Genomic DNA, 18383 nt, shown 5'->3' with positions numbered 1-18383 from the left:
ATCATATTTTAACAGTTTATTTTAAATATGGAGACATAATGAAACAAGTAAGTTCTGGATAGATAGTGGTGATACTGTACCTTTTTTCTACATACACAGCTTGACTCTGAGGAAATTGAAGCTTCACATGCCAACAAAACTGTCGTTTTCTAAGAGAGAAAATAATCATGTGGGGGATCAAGGCAGACAACAGAAATCTAAACATACAACTAACTTCCTAAATTTTTGTTTTCGGATAATAATTCTAAAAGCATTCTTAGAGTTTAACATATTTTTTTTCCTACTAAAAGCTATTTTCTCTTTTCTAGAATGTTAGAGGCTATGTTTTTTAAACAATATACTTGCAAGAGGTTTTAAGAGGAAAAAATATTAAGCAGAACAGAAATTCCAAGGACTTCGCATTCTTGAATTAAAAGGCAATTTCTCATAGTTCAGGGGTTTCTGAGATCAGTGAGCTGCTAGTTGAAGTTTACAAATAAATTTCCTCATGACTAAAAATAAAAAGCTGATGTCTCTGCCTGACTAGTCTGGAAATGAGGTGAATGAAGTATTGTCCAGTTGAGACCAGCTGGCTGCAGATACACTTCTGAGCCATGAGTACGTGCATTCAGTAGCAAAACAGGAGACAACAAGTTGGTTGCTAAGGAGAAAGCACTCTGAGTTAGCCCATTCACTGTTAGTCTAAACTTTGGCTTGACACAGAATCAACTGTAACAATTCACTAAATGCATGGTTTTTAGAAAAATGGCCATATGCTCTATCTAATACATCTAAATTTGGTGACACTAGAGACCACTCCTTTTTAAAAAAATTTAATGTTCAAAATATTCAATCCATTACAGAAATGTAAATATCTTCACTACATGATTATTTTATACCTGTTTTCCTTTCTTAGCAAATAAATTTCTAACAACCCACTGGCAAGTTTATTGCTAGCTGTATGTACAAGCAACGGTCAACATCTCCTATAAATCTATCCCTTAGCAGCATGGTCCCAAAATCTAAAATAAATTTTTTAATGCAATCTGGTAGAATATCTCCCACCAAACATTTCTATGATTTCATCAATTTTTTGTGTGAAGACTAACATAAAATTAAGTAAAAATCCTTCTATTAATGTAAGTTATCACAGATTTGCTTATGGATGCTTTCTTTAGTAACAAGATAGTTTTGGGAGAAAAATAGAGAAAAATATATTGATGATGCTTGATACTGCCACTTATACAAGAAGCAATCATGTTAAATTTAATTTTTTTTGGATAGATTTAAGCTGTAAAGCAGCCCTTACTGATTTAAAGGTTGGATATCGAAAATCTCAGAGGAGAAAACTTAAAAAAAAAACAAAAAAGCTTGAACACAAACACAACAGTTGCTGGTTTTTGTTATCTGTGAAATAGGTAAGTATAGTTTCAGTATCAAGAGGCCAAGAGACACCACATTTCTTAGTATGAAGTAATTTTTTAATCTTAATGCACGATATGGTTTCCTTCTAAATATATTTAAGTTACAGAGGGAAGAGAAAAGATTACCAGCTTGTCATGTTTTGGAATTATAAATCATAATTACCTCAATCATTGCTTGAGTAATTTTAAGAACGATTCGCCTTTCTTAACATTCAGTGGACCCCAGATACCCTCAGAGAGTACTTAACATTCCAAAAACAAAGACAGAAAAGTCCTTGTAAATAATTTTATTAGCTGTAGTTAACTTGTTGTGGCTATATGTGAATCATTTATTACTATTTTATTATATATTGCTAAATCATGCCTCTTATCTATATTTGGCCCAAGTTCAAACATGAACAAATCTGAAAAGTGTATTTAGCTTAAAAACAAAAAGACAATAAAAACACTCAACATACACATAGTCAACCAACTTGCATGTTGCCATACTTATATGCTTGAGATACTTTCTTCTAAGAAATGTACGATTATAAATGTAGTTGATGAGTCTCTTCACTGTTCCTTGATCCAATTCCCTTCTCCTTAAGAGAGGTAATTACTATCCTGAGGTTGGGTATCTATTTTTGCCATTTATGCTTTTACATTTTTAATACATATATAAACATATCTATAAGCAATATTTTGTGTGATAGCAACAACTATTTCAATGTTATCATACTCTAAATACCTCATGTCATGCTCTTTATGTTATGCTTTGGAGACTTAGGATGATACATGTAAATTAGTTCATTAATTTTAACCATTATATAGTATTCCATTGCATGAAGAATGCCAAAATCTATTTATCGACTCTCCACTGATAGACATTTATAACTGCTTCCCATTTTTTTTACCACTTGTTCTTTTTCTTACATCACAATAAAGAAAAAATAGAAGAATGGCCTCAGGGATGGGGCTATCATCTACCTTTTCTGGTACATAGAATTTAAAGTTAACTTCACTGAAAAACTGCCTCTATGTTTTAACTCTATGATAGTATAAGAGGCATTTGTGAACAGTAATGCAGAGTCTAAAATTTAAGAGAGAGTGGATAAAGAGGTTGAAGAATACTGTATAAAAAATTCCTGAAATGAATGAGTTAATTAATTACCCCTGAAGTGGTTCTTTAGTGTTCCTGAAATTGATGTGGTCCTGACTAAGGCAATGAAATCTCTAAGTCTGAAAGAAGTAACTTGGTTTTTCATTTTTCATACGTATATAGAGTGGTATTGGGCTTCCCTGGTGGCTCAGACAGTAAAGAATCTGCCTGCAATGCAAGAGACCGGGTTTGATCCCTAGGTCAGGAAGATCCCTTGGAGAAGGGAATGGCTACACACTCCAGGATTCTTGCCTGGAGAATTCCATGGACAGAGCAGGCTGGTGGGCTACACTCCATGGGGTCGCAAAGAGTCAGACACAACAGAGTAATTGAATAGCAGCATATCACTATATGAAAGTGAAAGTAGCCACTCAGTTGTGCCTGGCTCTTTGTGACCCATGGACTACAGACCACCAGGTTCCTCTGTTCATGGGGTTTTTTCAGACAAGAATACTGGAGTGGACTGCCATTTCCTTCTCCAGGGGATCTTCCTGACCTAGGGATCAAACCCGCATCTCCTGCATTGCAGGCAGATTCTTTACTGCTGAGCCACCAGGGAAGCCCATATAGTGATAAAAGTCCTATTTAAAAAAATACATACATCAAAATCCCAATAACATTATTTTTTGGGGGAACTGAGTCCCCCTCTCTTTTCTTTGTAAATTTTCTGAAAGAAAACTTTGTTAAAAAAAAAAAAAGAAGACTAAAATTAATAATGCTTCAGTGAGCATCTCTAGGCATACATACTATTGTTTCTGAATTTTGGGTTATTTTCTAAATATAGATTCCAAGATATAGAATCATCAGAATAAAGCTGGGTTTCTCAACCTCAGCAGTGCTGACAATGTGGACCAGATAATTCTATTATGGTTCAAGGTGTGGGGATATATCACCTTGTGCACTGCAAGATGTTTAGAACCAGGCCTCTCACCATGAGATGCCACCAGCAACACCCACTCCCTCAGTTGTGACCTCTAAAAATGCTCCCAAATACTGCAAATGTCCTCTGGGAGGCAAAATCATGATTTTTGACAACCATTGGGATAGAGGTTTAAATATTTATTATTGTTCTTAATGCATTAGGACTTCTGTTCCCTCAACTCAACAAAATGCCTTCAATTATAAAGATGTCATTTGTGTCTTTGCCATATTTATCAACATTCTCAAGGATGGAATTACTATACCCAGAATATTCTTAGCAACTTCAGTTCAGTTCAGTTCAGTCGCTCAGTCGTGTCTGACCCTTTGCGACCTCATGAATCGCAGCACGCCAGGCCTCCCTATCCATCACCAACTCCCAGAGTCTACTCAAACTCATGTCCAGCGAGTCGGTGATGCCATCCAGCCATCTCATCTTCTGCCATCCCCTTCTCCTCCTGATCCCAATCCCTCCCAGCATCAGGGTCTTTTCCAATGAGTCCAACTCTTCGCATGAGGTGGCCAAAGTATTGGAGTTTCAGCCTCAGCATCAGTCCTTCCAAAGAACAGCCAAGACTGATCTCATTTAAGATGGACTGGTTCGATCTCCTTGCAGTCCAAGGACTCTTCAAGAGTCTTCTCCAACACCACAGTTGAAAAGCATCAACTCTTTTGCGATCAGCTTTCTTCACAGTCCAACTCTCATATCCATACATGACCTCTGGAAAAAGCACAGCCTTGACTCGACGGACCTTTGTTGGCAAAGTAATGCCTCTGCTTTTTAACATGCTATCTAGGTTGGTCATAACTTTCCTTCCAAGGAGTAAGCGTCTTTTAATTTCATGGCTGCAATCACCATCTGCAATGATTTTGGAGCCCCCCAAAATAAAGTCTGTCACTGTTTCCACTGTTTCCCCATCTATTTTCCACGAAGTGATGGGACCAGATGCCATGATCTTAGTTTTCTGAATGTTGAGCTTTAAACCAACTTTTTCACTCTCCTCTTTCACTTTCATCAAGAGGCTCTTTAGTTCTTCTTCACTTTCTGCCATAAGGGTGGTGTCATCTGTGTATCAGAGGTTATTGATATTTTTCCTGGCAATCTTGATCCCAGTTTGTGCTTCCTCCAGTCCAGCGTTTCTCATGATGTACTCTGTATATAAGTTAAATAAGCAGGGTGACAATATATAGCCTTGATGTACTCCTTTTCCTCTTTGGAACCAGTCTGTTGTTCCATGTCCAGTTCTAACTGTTGCTTCCTGACCTGCATACAGGTTTCTCAAGAGGCAGGTCAGGTGGTCTGGTATTCCCATCTCTTTCAGAATTTTCCACAGTTTGTTGTGATCCACACAGTCAAAGGCTTTGGCATAGTCAATAAAGCAGAAATAGATGTTTTTCTGGAACTCTCTTGGCTTTTTGATGATCCAGCAGATGTTGGCAATTTGATCTCTGGTTCCTCTGCCTTTTCTAAAATCAGCTTGAACATCTGGAAGTTCACGGTTCATGTATTGCTGAAGCCTGGCTTAGAGAATTTTGAGCATTACTTCTAGTGTGAGATGAGTGCAATTGTGAGGTAGTTTGAGCATTCTTTGGCATTCCCTTTCTTTGGGATTGGAATGACAGCTGACCTTTTCCAGTCCTGTGGCCACTGCTGAGTTTTCCCAACTTGTTGGCATATTGAGTGCAGCACTTTCACAGCATCATCTTTCAGGATTTGAAATAGCTCAACTGGAATTCCATCACCTCCACTAGCTTTGTTTGTAGTGATGCTTTCTAAGGCCCACTTGACTTCACATTCCTACAGCACAACGTTTGTAGTTCGATAATAGACCAGTGAAGTAATGGTGACAATAATTAAATCTAATGTTCCCTTCTAGACAGCCTGACAAAGTAATAAAAACACTGGCTCCTTCTGAGTGCCACAAAACTGAAGTAATCATTAATGCACAGCAAAGCCTTTTCTCTTCCTCTCCCAAATATCAATACACACACACACACACACACACACACACACACACACAACACTCTGTCACACATAGACACCCCATACATTCTCAATGTGGGAAGCATCACTTCCAAAAGGCTGAAAACCGGTTCTTAGGAAGGTAAAAAAATTAGTATAATGGTTTGTTTGTGGCCCTTTGGAGGGCTCCAGTACATAAACAGATATATACAGTATAGCTGTGGTATCAAAATATCAGGGTTGGCGGGCGGGCAAGCAGGCAGCAATTGGAGGGAAAATGTTTAAAAAGGTTCCTTGGGAGGCTATAATGAGAAAAGACTGAGAAACACCTATGTGAACAAGTATTAAATGACAAAACTAATTATTATTTTACACTTGATTTTAGTGAGTTAACATAGGACATTTATTCAACAACTCTTGCTTACTAGAAACTGTTGTGGTTCATTCTCTTCCACAGTTCCAAGACAGTAATATGTGGATGAAACACAAACTTGGGGTTGGGGAAGTACTGTATTTATATACTCAACTACTCTTCTGACTTCATGACTTTGTATTTAGAAGTATGAAGGATACGCCCCAAATTTTTAACTATGATTATTTCTTAACATTATGAAAGGACTTCTTTCTTTGTGTGTCTGTATTAAATAAACTGTTGACATAATGACCGGCAATTTTTTATTATCAGAAAAATCAAAGATGCTTTCAGTCACAGAAAAGACAAGAATAATTTTAACATTCTTTTTAAACTTAAAAATACTTTATTCACTGACACATATATACTACCATATGTAAAACAGACAGCTAGTGGGAAGCTACTATATAACACAGGGAGCCCAGCCGTGCTCTGTGACGACGCAGATGGGTGAGATGGCGGGGGAGGGAGGGAGGCTCCAGAGGAAGAGGATATATATATGACTGATTCACGCTGTTGTATGGCACAAACCATCACAACATTCTAAAGCAATTATCCTATTAAAAACAAATAAATAAAAGTGATGAATATTCAGGGGAAAATTCTCTTAAGTTTTTCCAAATAAAAAATATTTTATTATTAGAAGTCCTATTTTTATCTCAGAAATTATTACTTAACCAGAACTAGGGTTCCTTATTTAATCTTCTGACAGCTTCAAAGCTTTGTGCCTCAAGAAATACGCTGCAACTAAGAGTAACACATGGAAACTGAATTCTAAGAACTAAGATTTCTTATACAAAGTTTAAATGCACATGAACACTTTTGTTCCTTAAAAAAATTGCCAATTCTCATTCCATTACATCACTGATTAACCAACATTTACTCAAAGAACACTTGTGAGGGCTCGCTGGGCATTAGGGATGCAAAGAGACAGAGGGGATGGGCCCAAGGCAGCCTCTTTTTAAAAGGGCAGTGAATGAACTGGCAACACACAATGTTTTTCCTTCCAAATCACTGTAAGAAGAGTATAGAGTTTCACATAAAAGAACTCTGTTCTTTATTGACACTGTAAACAGAAAAGATATCCAATATACTGTAACGCACAGAGGTAGGAGAGGGGAGAGGTTAAGTGGACTTTGTTTGACTCCTACTCTTAACAAAATTTATTACTTCATGTGATCTTGAGCAAGAGACACATTTCCTCTATGCCTCAGCATTCTCACAGTAAAACAGGGAGAACAATATTTACTTCATAGGATTAAGTGAGTATATATAGGTCAAGAGCTCAGAACACCACAACCAAAAACGTCAGTTACTGTTATTACTACTATTATAATTTTACATTCAATTTAATGTCCTGTGAGTTATGAAGCTTAGAACAGAAATACTGCAGGGTCTTCAATTTAGAATACTGTGCCATGCGTTTATAACCAAACTCTACATTCATGGAATTCAGTGTTTATGAAACTGGACATGTGGACTAATACCAGAATGCAAAGGGCTCTGAATGTTCTGCCAAACAATATGGATTTTATTCTGATTAACACATTACCAACAAAGGTTTTTAAAGAAGAGCGAAATGAAGGCTTAGAAGGAAATCTGTCATCCTATTTAACTCTCCTAATAACTGTTTCTACAGTATATTCAGACCATTAACTCTTCAACCCTTGTTCGCAGTTATTAAGAGAAGTATTTCCTACTGCTGTGGAGAAGCTTGCTGATACAGTGCAGTTTAAATATGCCTGAAATTTTTACTTATGATTCATAAATACTGGTGACGTCATGAGGTGAGCTAAAGCTAAGTTTTCTACAAGTCTGATCTTCAGACTACCACGGGTATGTGTGTGCTCCGTCACTTCAGTCGTGTCTGACTCTTCATGGCCCTATGGACTGCAGCCCGCCAGGCTTCTCTGTCCATGGGATTCTCAGGCAAGAATACTGGAGTGGGTTGCCATGCCATCCTCTAGGGGATCTTCCTGACCCAGGCATCGAGCCCATACCACTCATTAACTCAGAAAAGCCTACAGTTTATGCAAACTACCAGCGAAGCCTTACACCAGAAAGCACTAGGTAGTAGCAATAGCAATAACAATAGTCATCCTTTGGTATCCTGGGGGATTGCTTCAGTCCTCCCCTGCACCCCACGGCACAGATACCAAAACTGAAGATGCTCAAGTCCTTTATATAAAATGACTATCAGCATACAACCTACACACATCCTCCCGAATACTTTAAAATCATCTCTAGATTGCTTGTAATATCTAATACAATATAAATGCTATGTAAACAGCTGCTGGTGTACAGCATATTCAAGTTTTGCTTTTTTGGAACCTTCCAGGATTTTCCCCAAATATTTTAAATCTGTGATTGATTGAATCTGTAGATGCAGAACTGGCAGATGCAGAGGGCTGAGTAGTTTATTAAGTGCCTCCTGAATGCCAGGCATTGTTCTAAGTGTTTTATATGTATCAATTAATTTAATTCTTGTAATTTTATGGGATAAAAGCTACTATTTCATTTATAGGAGAGAACACTAAGGTAAAGACAAGTCAGGCACTCTTCCAGCGTTATTATTCTGCTGGAAAGTGGCAGAGCTGGGGTTTGAACCCAGGCAGCACTTTAACTCTTAAGAGTTTATGCTACAATCTAGCATACTGTTCTGCACTTTCCAGAAATCAAAGTTCAATAACAAACCATGTATTTTTCTGTACTAATAACTTAAATGGATCTCAATTTTATTTTAAACACTCACCTCCATATTTTCAAAGCACTTTTAAGAGTTATCCTGGACATTCTGTCTCCTTGGCAGTCCCTTACCTCCATTCTCCTTCCTAATCCATAATCAGATTTTGATGAATGGAACCCACCCCCAACTCTAGGACTACACACTTACTGTTTGGCTTAAGAAAGTCACATCTTACATTCTCCTGGACACAAGGTCTCAGGATTGGGCAGATGACCTAGGTGGTCCAATCACATTGAATTTCAAGTTTCCTGTTCAGTTACACTGGGAAACAAGCACTCCTAAATATTTTACCTAAACCGTTAGAAGGATTTGGTGGACTCCACAGAAAATACAATGAAGAATCATCAATAAACTGGGTCTTTCATGATACAACTGAGTCACTGTACCTGAAGTCCTGAAGTCCATCCTACCTCTGGACATTCAGTTATGAGAGCCTATATAATAATACACCACATTCATAGCTCAAACTGGCTTGAACTGAATATTTTATTTCATGCAAATAAAGCATCTTGTTTCATACAAGGGATTACATTCTTTCTAGGTTCCGTTTTGCATTTCTAAGCCATAGAGAAGATAGATTAATCAATATATTGTCAACTGCTATAAAATTTGGAAACAGCAAATAACACCCAATGGAATATCAGGAAAAAGGAACTGTATTCCACTGTGGGTTATAAAATCTTATTTTAACTTAAAGCAGAAAGAAAATCTACAAAAATGTGAAACCCTTCAATAATAAATAAATGCACATAATCTTTCACTCACAGGCATTTTATCTTTTAAATTTTTATCTTTTAAATTTAAAGCCTCAAAAATAAACATAACTATCTTCATAAAAATAACCCATCTATTTTGTTAGGATTGGTACCACAGTAAGTGTTCTTGGAAGAGTGAATGCAAAGGGTTGCTGGAACTGGGGAGAATGAAAACCATAATTTTATGCCTTACATCATTATTAAATACTTTGAAAAGTTCCAGTTATATTTTGCTCTTTTAAAAACCAGTTTCACTACTACATGATAATAATAGGAAATAGGTTAACCTGTTTGTGGAGTATGTGGTATATTGGTTTCAGCAGACAATACATTAAGAAAATGGATATAGTAGGTAAAGATTGAAATGAAAAAAGTACATTTTGCTTCAAATAACAATATATATTCGAGCACTTAATAAGGCAGTTCTCCATCGGGAGTCTGGAGAAGGAAATGGCAACCCACTCCAGTATTCTTGCCTGGAAAATCCCATGGGCAGAGGAGCATAGTGGGCTACAGTCCATGGGGTCTTAAAGAGTCGGACACAACTGAACAACTAACAGTTTACCACTGGGAGTGGCACCAACCTCATTTGGAAGTGGCTAGGCAGTTTTGGGAGAGGGCAATGGCACCCCACTCCAGTACTCTTGCCTGGAAAATCCCATGGACGGAGGAGCCTGGTGGGCTGCAGTCCATGGGGTCGCTAAGAGTCGGACACGACTGAGCGACTTCACTTTCACACACTGGAGAAGGAAATGGCAACCCACTCCAGTATTCTTGCCTGGAGAATCCCAGGGACGGGGGAGCCTGGTGGGCTGCCATCTACGGGATCACACAGAGTTGACATGACTGAAGTGACTTAGCAGCAGCAGGCAATTTTGATTGTTTTGAGACTGGGGAGCACTTTAGGTATTTAGTGGGCAGGGACCAGAAATGCCAACCTTCCTGTAATGCACACGAAAGTCCCACACAACAAAAACTGTCCTGTTCAAAATGTCAACAGAGCCCTTACCAAGAAACACTAGAATACAGAAAGGAGAACAGATACATGCATACCAAAAACTGAACACCAGCACTAAATGCAGGCATCTGTTTTACATTAACTTGGGAGAAAATATGTACCATAGGAACCCTGGCAAAGGAGAAATAATGGAGAGGATGAGCTACCATGTGTACTTTCACAGATGTCTAGGAAATAGGAAAGGGGAAGGCATTCTAGGATTAAGAATACAACCACTCTGGGTACCTCTAGTTGAATACACTAGGAAATCAGGTGGGGACATCTATGAAAATCTACTATTTAGTATGGATCCCATTCTTTAGAGGAACAGGAACATACTGCTTAAAGTAAGAAATATTTGAAAGAGATATTTCCAACTGCCTGGAAAGTAACAATTTCAAATGGGGCGGGGCGAGGGGGTGGGCAGGTAGGGAGGGATAAAGGAAAGTAATTTTAGGTCACAGAAAAGGGTAAAACACTGGAGAGCTTCAGATAGCCCAAAGCTGGTGAGTGACAAATTCCACTTACTGGCAATTCTGCCTGTGACCAGTAAAGGTATCTCTGAGCTAATGACTCCTGTGGGCACAGAAGCATTAAAGGATTCGGAGCAGGTGACCATCACAGTAAACACATGCTTTCAGAAGATGTATTGGCATCAATGTATAAAAGTGGCTGAGGTAAGGAGACACTGAAGGTAGGGAGAGTTCCTTAGAGGTTCCCCAATAATCCCGGGTGAGGCAAGATGGGCCTGCATGGGAGGAGATGATAGCTGCTGGATGCTATAGATGATAGACGCTACAGTGAAGGAAGTGGAAAGGTACTGATTCCAGAGATGAACAAGCAGACTTGGTGACTGAGGACAGACGTTCCTAACTGAACCAATATGGGTACTGTAACATGATCAACAATGTTTGGTTTCCACTTGTGTGAAAGCTGCCTCTTGCTGTGGAAAGATACACCCTCTCTGATGCTGTGGGGTAAAAACTTCCTTACCACCGTCTACATGGCCCCAGTAAGGAAATACCTGATTAACCGAAGAACCATTAGAAAAACAGTGTGAAAGAATAGAGGCATCAAGTCCTTGTTGTTGCTTTCAAATTCTTCCATTAAACTATATCAGTTATGGGAAAGAAACCACAGAGCTAACCACGTTCAATTAGTTAACAAGTTTGCACTGAAAACCTACTAGGTCATATTCTCTAATCCACCTCTCTCATCACGACCATAACTGCTAAACCCATTATTTCATTTTCTTTTGTTTTTTTCTAAAGTCAGTTTGCAGCAAGGTAAAAACCTATACTACTTATAAAACACCATGCCCAAAACGAAACAAAAAGCTTAAACCTGCAAAAACAAAAACAAAAAAACTGTCCTTTAAAAAATATATTGCCATATAATTTTTGAAGGAAAAAAGGACTACTTGATGCTAATACAGTGATGGATAGGTATATCACTGTAATATAATTTGAATGCTATAATTTTGTTCAAAAAAGTAATGAAAAGAATGTTAACTGAAGCGTAGTTGATTTAGAATGCTTTGCCAATCTGTGCAATACAGCAAAGTGACTCAGCTATACACACAGATGTTTTTACAAAAAGTAATTTTAAGACTCTGTAAAAGGTTTTTCTTTACAAGAGAGACATCTAGTGGCTAGCTTCTAAAACAGGACTGGAGCTCAAAGAGCAATTCATACTGTTGTTTAACAGTGGACACACTTCTACTATCTGCACTCTAAGTTTAAGAGAGACCCACAGACAGAGAGCCTAGGAACTCTGAGCCAAAAGTAAGATAGCAACTCAGTTCTAAGTTGACGGTAGTAAAGGAATGAAGATAGACTGGGCTGCTTCGAACTGAGGGTCGGGGTCATGTGGAGATAAACTGCCAGAAGAGGAAGGTCAAAAGTTGGGTCCACTCCTAGGGAATAAGAGGTCAGACCACACAAGAGAGCATGTGCCTGGAGATAAGGTAAATATATGACTGGGGAGGAGTCCTCAGTCCAATTCTTTTTTTCCAAATGACAACTCAAAATATATTGCCCCTCACTGCTAAATCCTTAGCTCAGACCCTAATAGCCCAGGAAAATAAAATAAGGAACTCAGGCAACCAAATGAGATGTTATTCAAACACAATCAAGATAATCTCCAGGTTTGCTACCCATGGCCTCCTATATAAAAAAATAAAAAACTAAAATACAACTGAAAATATGTAGCCATGGATAAAAACATGGAATTTTATCTGAGTATCAGAATACTTTCCAAAGACTATACCTACAACTCAAAATGTATAATGGTCCTACCACATCTATTGATGTCTTTTTAAATTATCATTTAAAAATTTATTTATTTATTCTTAAAATAAATATAACATGCACAGTCTAAAATTCAAAAAAGGTACAGAAGGGCACATAATTCCCACTCCTGTCCCCCTCTACATAGTTTCCCTCCCTTAAGATAACTACTATTAATAGCTTATAGCATAAGAATAGATATTATATTAACCTTTACTTTTCACACAGTGGCAGAAAATGGTAGTATATAATGAATGTATCTACCTTTACTCACTTAGTATTTCTGGCAACCACTCCATATTCATACATTTACAGTTGCTGAATTTTTTTCCCATTATAAAGGCACACCATAATTTACTTAAGTAGTCCGCCATTGATGGGTATTTAGATTCATACTACTCTCTTACTATCAAAACATTGCACTGAATATCCTTGTATATATTTCATTTTCCAAATATATGATTATATGTGCCAGATAAATTTCTAAGAGTAGAACTGTTCAGTGAACAAGTCATTATCATGCCTTCCTGATCCATCTCTCTTCAACAACTGACATTCCCTTTTGTTCAGGGCCACTACTTTTTTTAAGCAATTAGTGCACAATGGTAAAGAAGAGCATCTGAAAATCTTCTCAAAGCACTCAATAAGAAATCCTGGAGAAATACAGCAAACATACTGAGCTCATCAAAAGTAAGAAAAATCTTCAGGAGCCAAAAGGAAGAAGGAACTAAAAACCACAGTGGAATGAGGAAACTACACCTCAGGCTCTGGAGGCCTTTGCCTCTGAGTAACCAAGAGGCTTGGTAATCAAAAGGCTTTTGTTTCAACAGCCACTGGGTAACATGAGACAAGATACTGGTATCACATAAGGTGGAGACCTTATATTGAGATCACTGCATAAAACTAGTGAAAGGGTGAACCAGAAAAATTCTGCCTACCAGCAAAGGGAGATAACAGGAAACATGTTCATCTCAGCTTAAGCCTGAGGGAGAGAGAAGGGATCAGGGGGTGGGGAAAGGTTTCAATTGAGAATGAATAACTATGAAATCCTCAGATGGGTTTGGAGTTCAAATCACTACCATAGTATAGTCTGATAAACTTCAAACTAAGAAATTAAAGACGGTCCTGGACTGGTGCAATGGGGTATATGGCATAAGCAATTGCATACCACCTCCTACATGAACTTGACTTCACAATTACATTTTAGGAAAAAAAACAAGGAAATAAGCCATCATAATGAAGAATCAGCAGAAATAGCAGATAGCTGTAGCAAATTTCCAAGAAATTCAGACAGAATTATTTAGGTAGATAACAGATGTACTAAATTATTGAATAAAAAGGGAGGTTAAAACCTGAGAAAGGAACACATTCTACTTAAAAGACCAGATAGATTTGAAAAAGGAACATAATTCCTAGACATGAAAAATGTAACTGAAACAAAAAATCCATCCAGTGCAAGGGCTAAAGGTCAGATTAATTAGACACAACAAGGAGGGAAAAGTGACTTGGTTGATATAGATGAATTAATTGCCCAGAATGTAGCAAAGATGAACAAAGAAGCAAAAAATTAAGGTAACATATTAGAATTTTCCATAATTACACAGAAAGCACACCACCACCGAAGGAAGATAAATCACCCAAAGACAAAAATGAATAACTTAAAAGCAACTGACATAGAAAGACTATATAAAACAACAATGTTCTCAACAGTGGCAAAAGAAGGGAGAAGACAGTGTAATAAATAACTAAACTGAAGTACTAAAATGTGACCCTGAGATACTTCATATTCAGCTAAATTATTGTTCAAAAGAAAGGGTGGAGCTATAGGATTCATACATATGAAATTTTAAAACAGGCAAAATTCATCTTCAGGGGAAAAATCAGAATAGGTTGTCTGGGGAGGAAAGGAGATAACTAGGAAAAATCTTTTGGGTGATGATAGTGTTTTACCTATTTACAGGGACTGGGTTATACAGGTATATATGCATTTGTCAAAACTCAACAAATATACACTTAAGATTTGTGCATTTCACTGTATGTAAATTTCACAACAATAGTAAAAGTTAGCTTCTTAACTTTCAGACAACTAAACTCCAATATTATTTTTTCACTGGATATTTATCATGGATGTCATGGCATGACAATACTTCTATATCTGTTTTTGTTTAATGGTTGCATAGAATTCCAATGTATGAAGGCATCATTATTATTAACTTAGCTCAGTCCAGTACGGAGGGATACTAAAAGTTGTTTCCAGGTTTTGTGCTATTAAAAACAATACTGCACTAGATAAATATGTACATATATCTCTGTGAACTGTACTAATACATGTGTAAGCTAAATTTCTTGAATAGGCATGCATAACGTTTTTAGAAATACTGCCTTCTAAAATGACTCCTAAGTTTTAACTCTCAAGAACAGTGAAAGAAGAAAATGGTCTGGGTAGCTCACACGTTCACTGTATTAGATATTATTAATATATGTTTGTCAGACACATACTCTGTTTGTGTGTATACACACACACACACACACATACATATACATCTTTCTATGACCATCTATTCTTATCCTTTGTCCTCTTTCTTAGTTACTAGTCTTTTTTCTTATCAATGCATAAACATTCTGTCATATATGTCAAGAGTTTTTTGGAGAGGGGGTCTTTTGATTTTATTATGGTCTTTCCAAGCTATACAATTTTTTTAAAAAAGCTATGTAAATTTAGTTATTTTTCCCTTAATGGCTTTGGGTGGGATGCTTCTGTCTTCAAAATGATGAAAATATTTCCATATTTTTATTTCAAGTTTTAGATTTTACTTACATGATGTTGTAGGTCACTTAGACTTCAAAAATAAATTTACTCATTCATAGAAAATGAGATCAGATTTCTGGTTACCGGGGAGAAGGGAGAAGAAAGGGGAAGTGGAGAAGGGTAGTCAAAAAGTACAAACTTCCAGTTATAAGAAAAATAAGCACTAAGGAGATTAAAAAACAACGTGATAAATATAATCAACACAGCAATGTGTTATATATAAAAGTTGCTCAGAGAGTAAATCCTAAGCATTCTCATCACAAGAAAAACTTTTCTATTTCTTTAACTTTTTATCTGTGAGATGAGGGATGTTTACTAAATTTATTATGATAATCACTTCATGATGTTTGTAAATCAAATCATTAGGTTGTACACCTTACACAGAGCTGTATGTCAATTATATCTCATCAAAATCAGAAGGATTTTAATTCCACCTGGACCTTCATCAAAAGATCATTTGAAGATCATTCACTAAAAGATTATTTGAATGCTGAGCAACTTCCACAAAACAACTTCTGAACACTGGTGGAGGACACCAGGCACCCAGAAAGGCAGCCCATTCTTTTCGAAAGGAGGTAGGGCAAAATATAAAAGACAAAAAGAGAGACAAAACAGTTAGGGATAGAGACCTGTCCTGGGGAGTTGTGAAGGAGAAGTTTCCACACAATAGGAAACCGTCTCACAGGCGGGTCTGTGGGGAGTTCTGGAATCTCAGAAGGCAAACATAACCTAGAGGGGGGAAAAAAAACCCCACAGAATAAACGCCTAACCACAACTGTGGAAAAGAGAACTTTCCCGGAAAGGCTCTAACCTACTAACCTACCGTGCAGCCTGGCCTGATCAAGGCACAAAGGACTGAGCAAATACCAAAGGAGAGCTAGCTGTGTACCAGCCCCTCCCCGCCCAGAGGCAAAGAGGCAGCCTTGACACAGGCAGAGCCTGAAGGCAAGGGGCTCTTAGCCCCAGAGAGGGCATCTACTACCAACTGTGAGCAGGCTGCCAGCTGCTAACCAGTCTTCCTGCGATCCTGGATGGCTGACATCTGCCAGGAGGGCCGCAGCCTGAGATCAGCTCTCCAGAGGAGAAACACGGCACACATGCTCTTGCTGCGCAGCCAGGACCTGGAAGGTGATTACGATGCACAGCCCACCTGAGACAGAGTGCTCGCCAAGCACCGGGTCACCTGAGCTGTTCAGACCTGGGAAGGGCACAAAACGCATGCCCAGCCCACAGAGGCTGAGCCAGAACTGTATCTGAGTGTCTCCTGTGGAGGTATGGGTCAGCAGTGGCCTGCCGCAGGGGAAGGGGTTCTGGGTGCAGCAGACCTGGGTATGGCATAAGTTCTCTTGGAAGAGGTTGCCATTAACCCCACCATCGAACTTCCGGAACTTACACAGGACTGGGGAAACAAACTCCTAGAGGGCACAAGCAAAACCTTGTGTGCACCAGGACCCAGGAGAAAGGAGCAGCGACCCCACAAGAGACTGACCCAGACATGCCCATGAGTGTCCGGGAGTCTCCAGCGGAGGCTGGGTCAGAGGTGGCCCGCCTCAGGGTCAGAGGCACTGAGTGCAGTAGGGCCTGCTGACCTTTTCAAGAGGCACCATTATCATCACTACCTCCACCACAGTTTGGCCTCAGGTAAAGCAACAGGGAGGGAACCAGCCCGCCCAGCAAAAGAAAACTGGATTAAAGATTTACTGAACACCCATTAGAACAAGACCCAGTTTCCCCCTCAGTCAGTCTGTCCCTTCAGGAAGCTTCCATAAGCCTCTTATCCCCATCCATCACAGGGCAGACAGAATGAACACCACAATCACAGAAAATTAACCAAACTGATCACATGGACCACAGCCTTGACTAACTCAAGGACACTATGAGCCATGCCATGTAGAGCTACCCACGACGGATGGGTCATGACAGAGAGTTCTGACAAAATGAGGTCCACTGGAGAAGTGAATGGCAAACCACTTCAGTATTCTTGCCTTGAGAACCCCATGAACAGTATGAAAAGGCAAAAAGATAGGACACTGAAAGATGAACTCCCCAGGTCCATAGGTGCCCAATATTCTACTAGAAAAGAGTGGAGAAGTAACTCCAGAAAGAATGAAGAGACGGAGCCAAAGCAAAAACAACACCCAGTTGTGGATGTGACTGGTGATGGAAGTAAAGTCCGATGCTGTAAAGAGCAATATTGCATAGGAACCTGGAATGTTAAGTCCATGAAAAAAGGCAAATTGGAAATGGTCAAATAGGAGATGGCAAGAGTGAACATTGACATTTTAGGAATCAGTGAACTAAAATGGACTGGAATGGGTGAATTTAACTCAGATGATGACTGTATCTACTACTGTGGGCAAGAATCCCTTAGGAGAAATGGAGTAGCCATCATGGTCAACAAAAGAGTCTGAAATGCAGTACTAGGATGCAATCTCAAAAACGACAGAATGATCTCTGCTCATTTCTAAGGCAAACCATTCAATATCACAGTAATCCAAGTCTATGTCTTGACCAGTAATGCTGAAGAAGCTGAAGTTGAATGGTTCTATGAAGACATACAAGACCTTGTAGAACTAACACCCAAAAAAGATGTCCTTTTCCTTACAGGGGCCTGGAATGCAAAAGTAGGAAACCAAGAGCTACCTGGAGTAACAGGCAAATTTGGCCTTGGAGTACAAAATGAAGCAGGGCAAAGGCTAATAGAGTTTTCTCAAGAGAACGCACTGGTCATAGTAAACACCCTCTTCCAACAACACAAGGGAAGACTCTACACATGGACATCACCAGATGGTCAACACCAAAATCAGATTGAATATATTCTTTGCAACCAAAGATGGAGAAGCTCTATACAGTCAGCAAAAATAAGACTGGGAGCTGACTGTGGCTCAGATCATGAACTCATTATTGCCAAATTCAGACTTAAATTGAAAAGAGTAGGGAAAACCACTAATCAC

The 18383-nt window shown here is 38.6% G+C and overlaps 1 protein-coding gene across 1 annotated transcript in view; it reads right to left on the bottom strand.

Annotated features, from left to right (window-relative positions):
* Window positions 1-18383, bottom strand: part of ZNHIT6 (zinc finger HIT-type containing 6) — a 59802-nt gene that overhangs the window by 22582 nt on the left and 18837 nt on the right. The window contains exon 6 of the mRNA XM_061121490.1: window positions 81-149. Coding sequence (XP_060977473.1) covers window positions 81-149 — 69 coding nt within the window. The remainder of the gene's footprint in view (window positions 1-80; window positions 150-18383) is intronic.

This window comes from Dama dama, chromosome 20 (assembly GCF_033118175.1).
Source record: "Dama dama isolate Ldn47 chromosome 20, ASM3311817v1, whole genome shotgun sequence".
NCBI classification, from domain to species: domain Eukaryota; kingdom Metazoa; phylum Chordata; class Mammalia; order Artiodactyla; family Cervidae; genus Dama; species Dama dama.
Note: the sequence above shows the minus strand (reverse complement) of the source record. Positions and strands in the feature narration are given on the sequence as shown.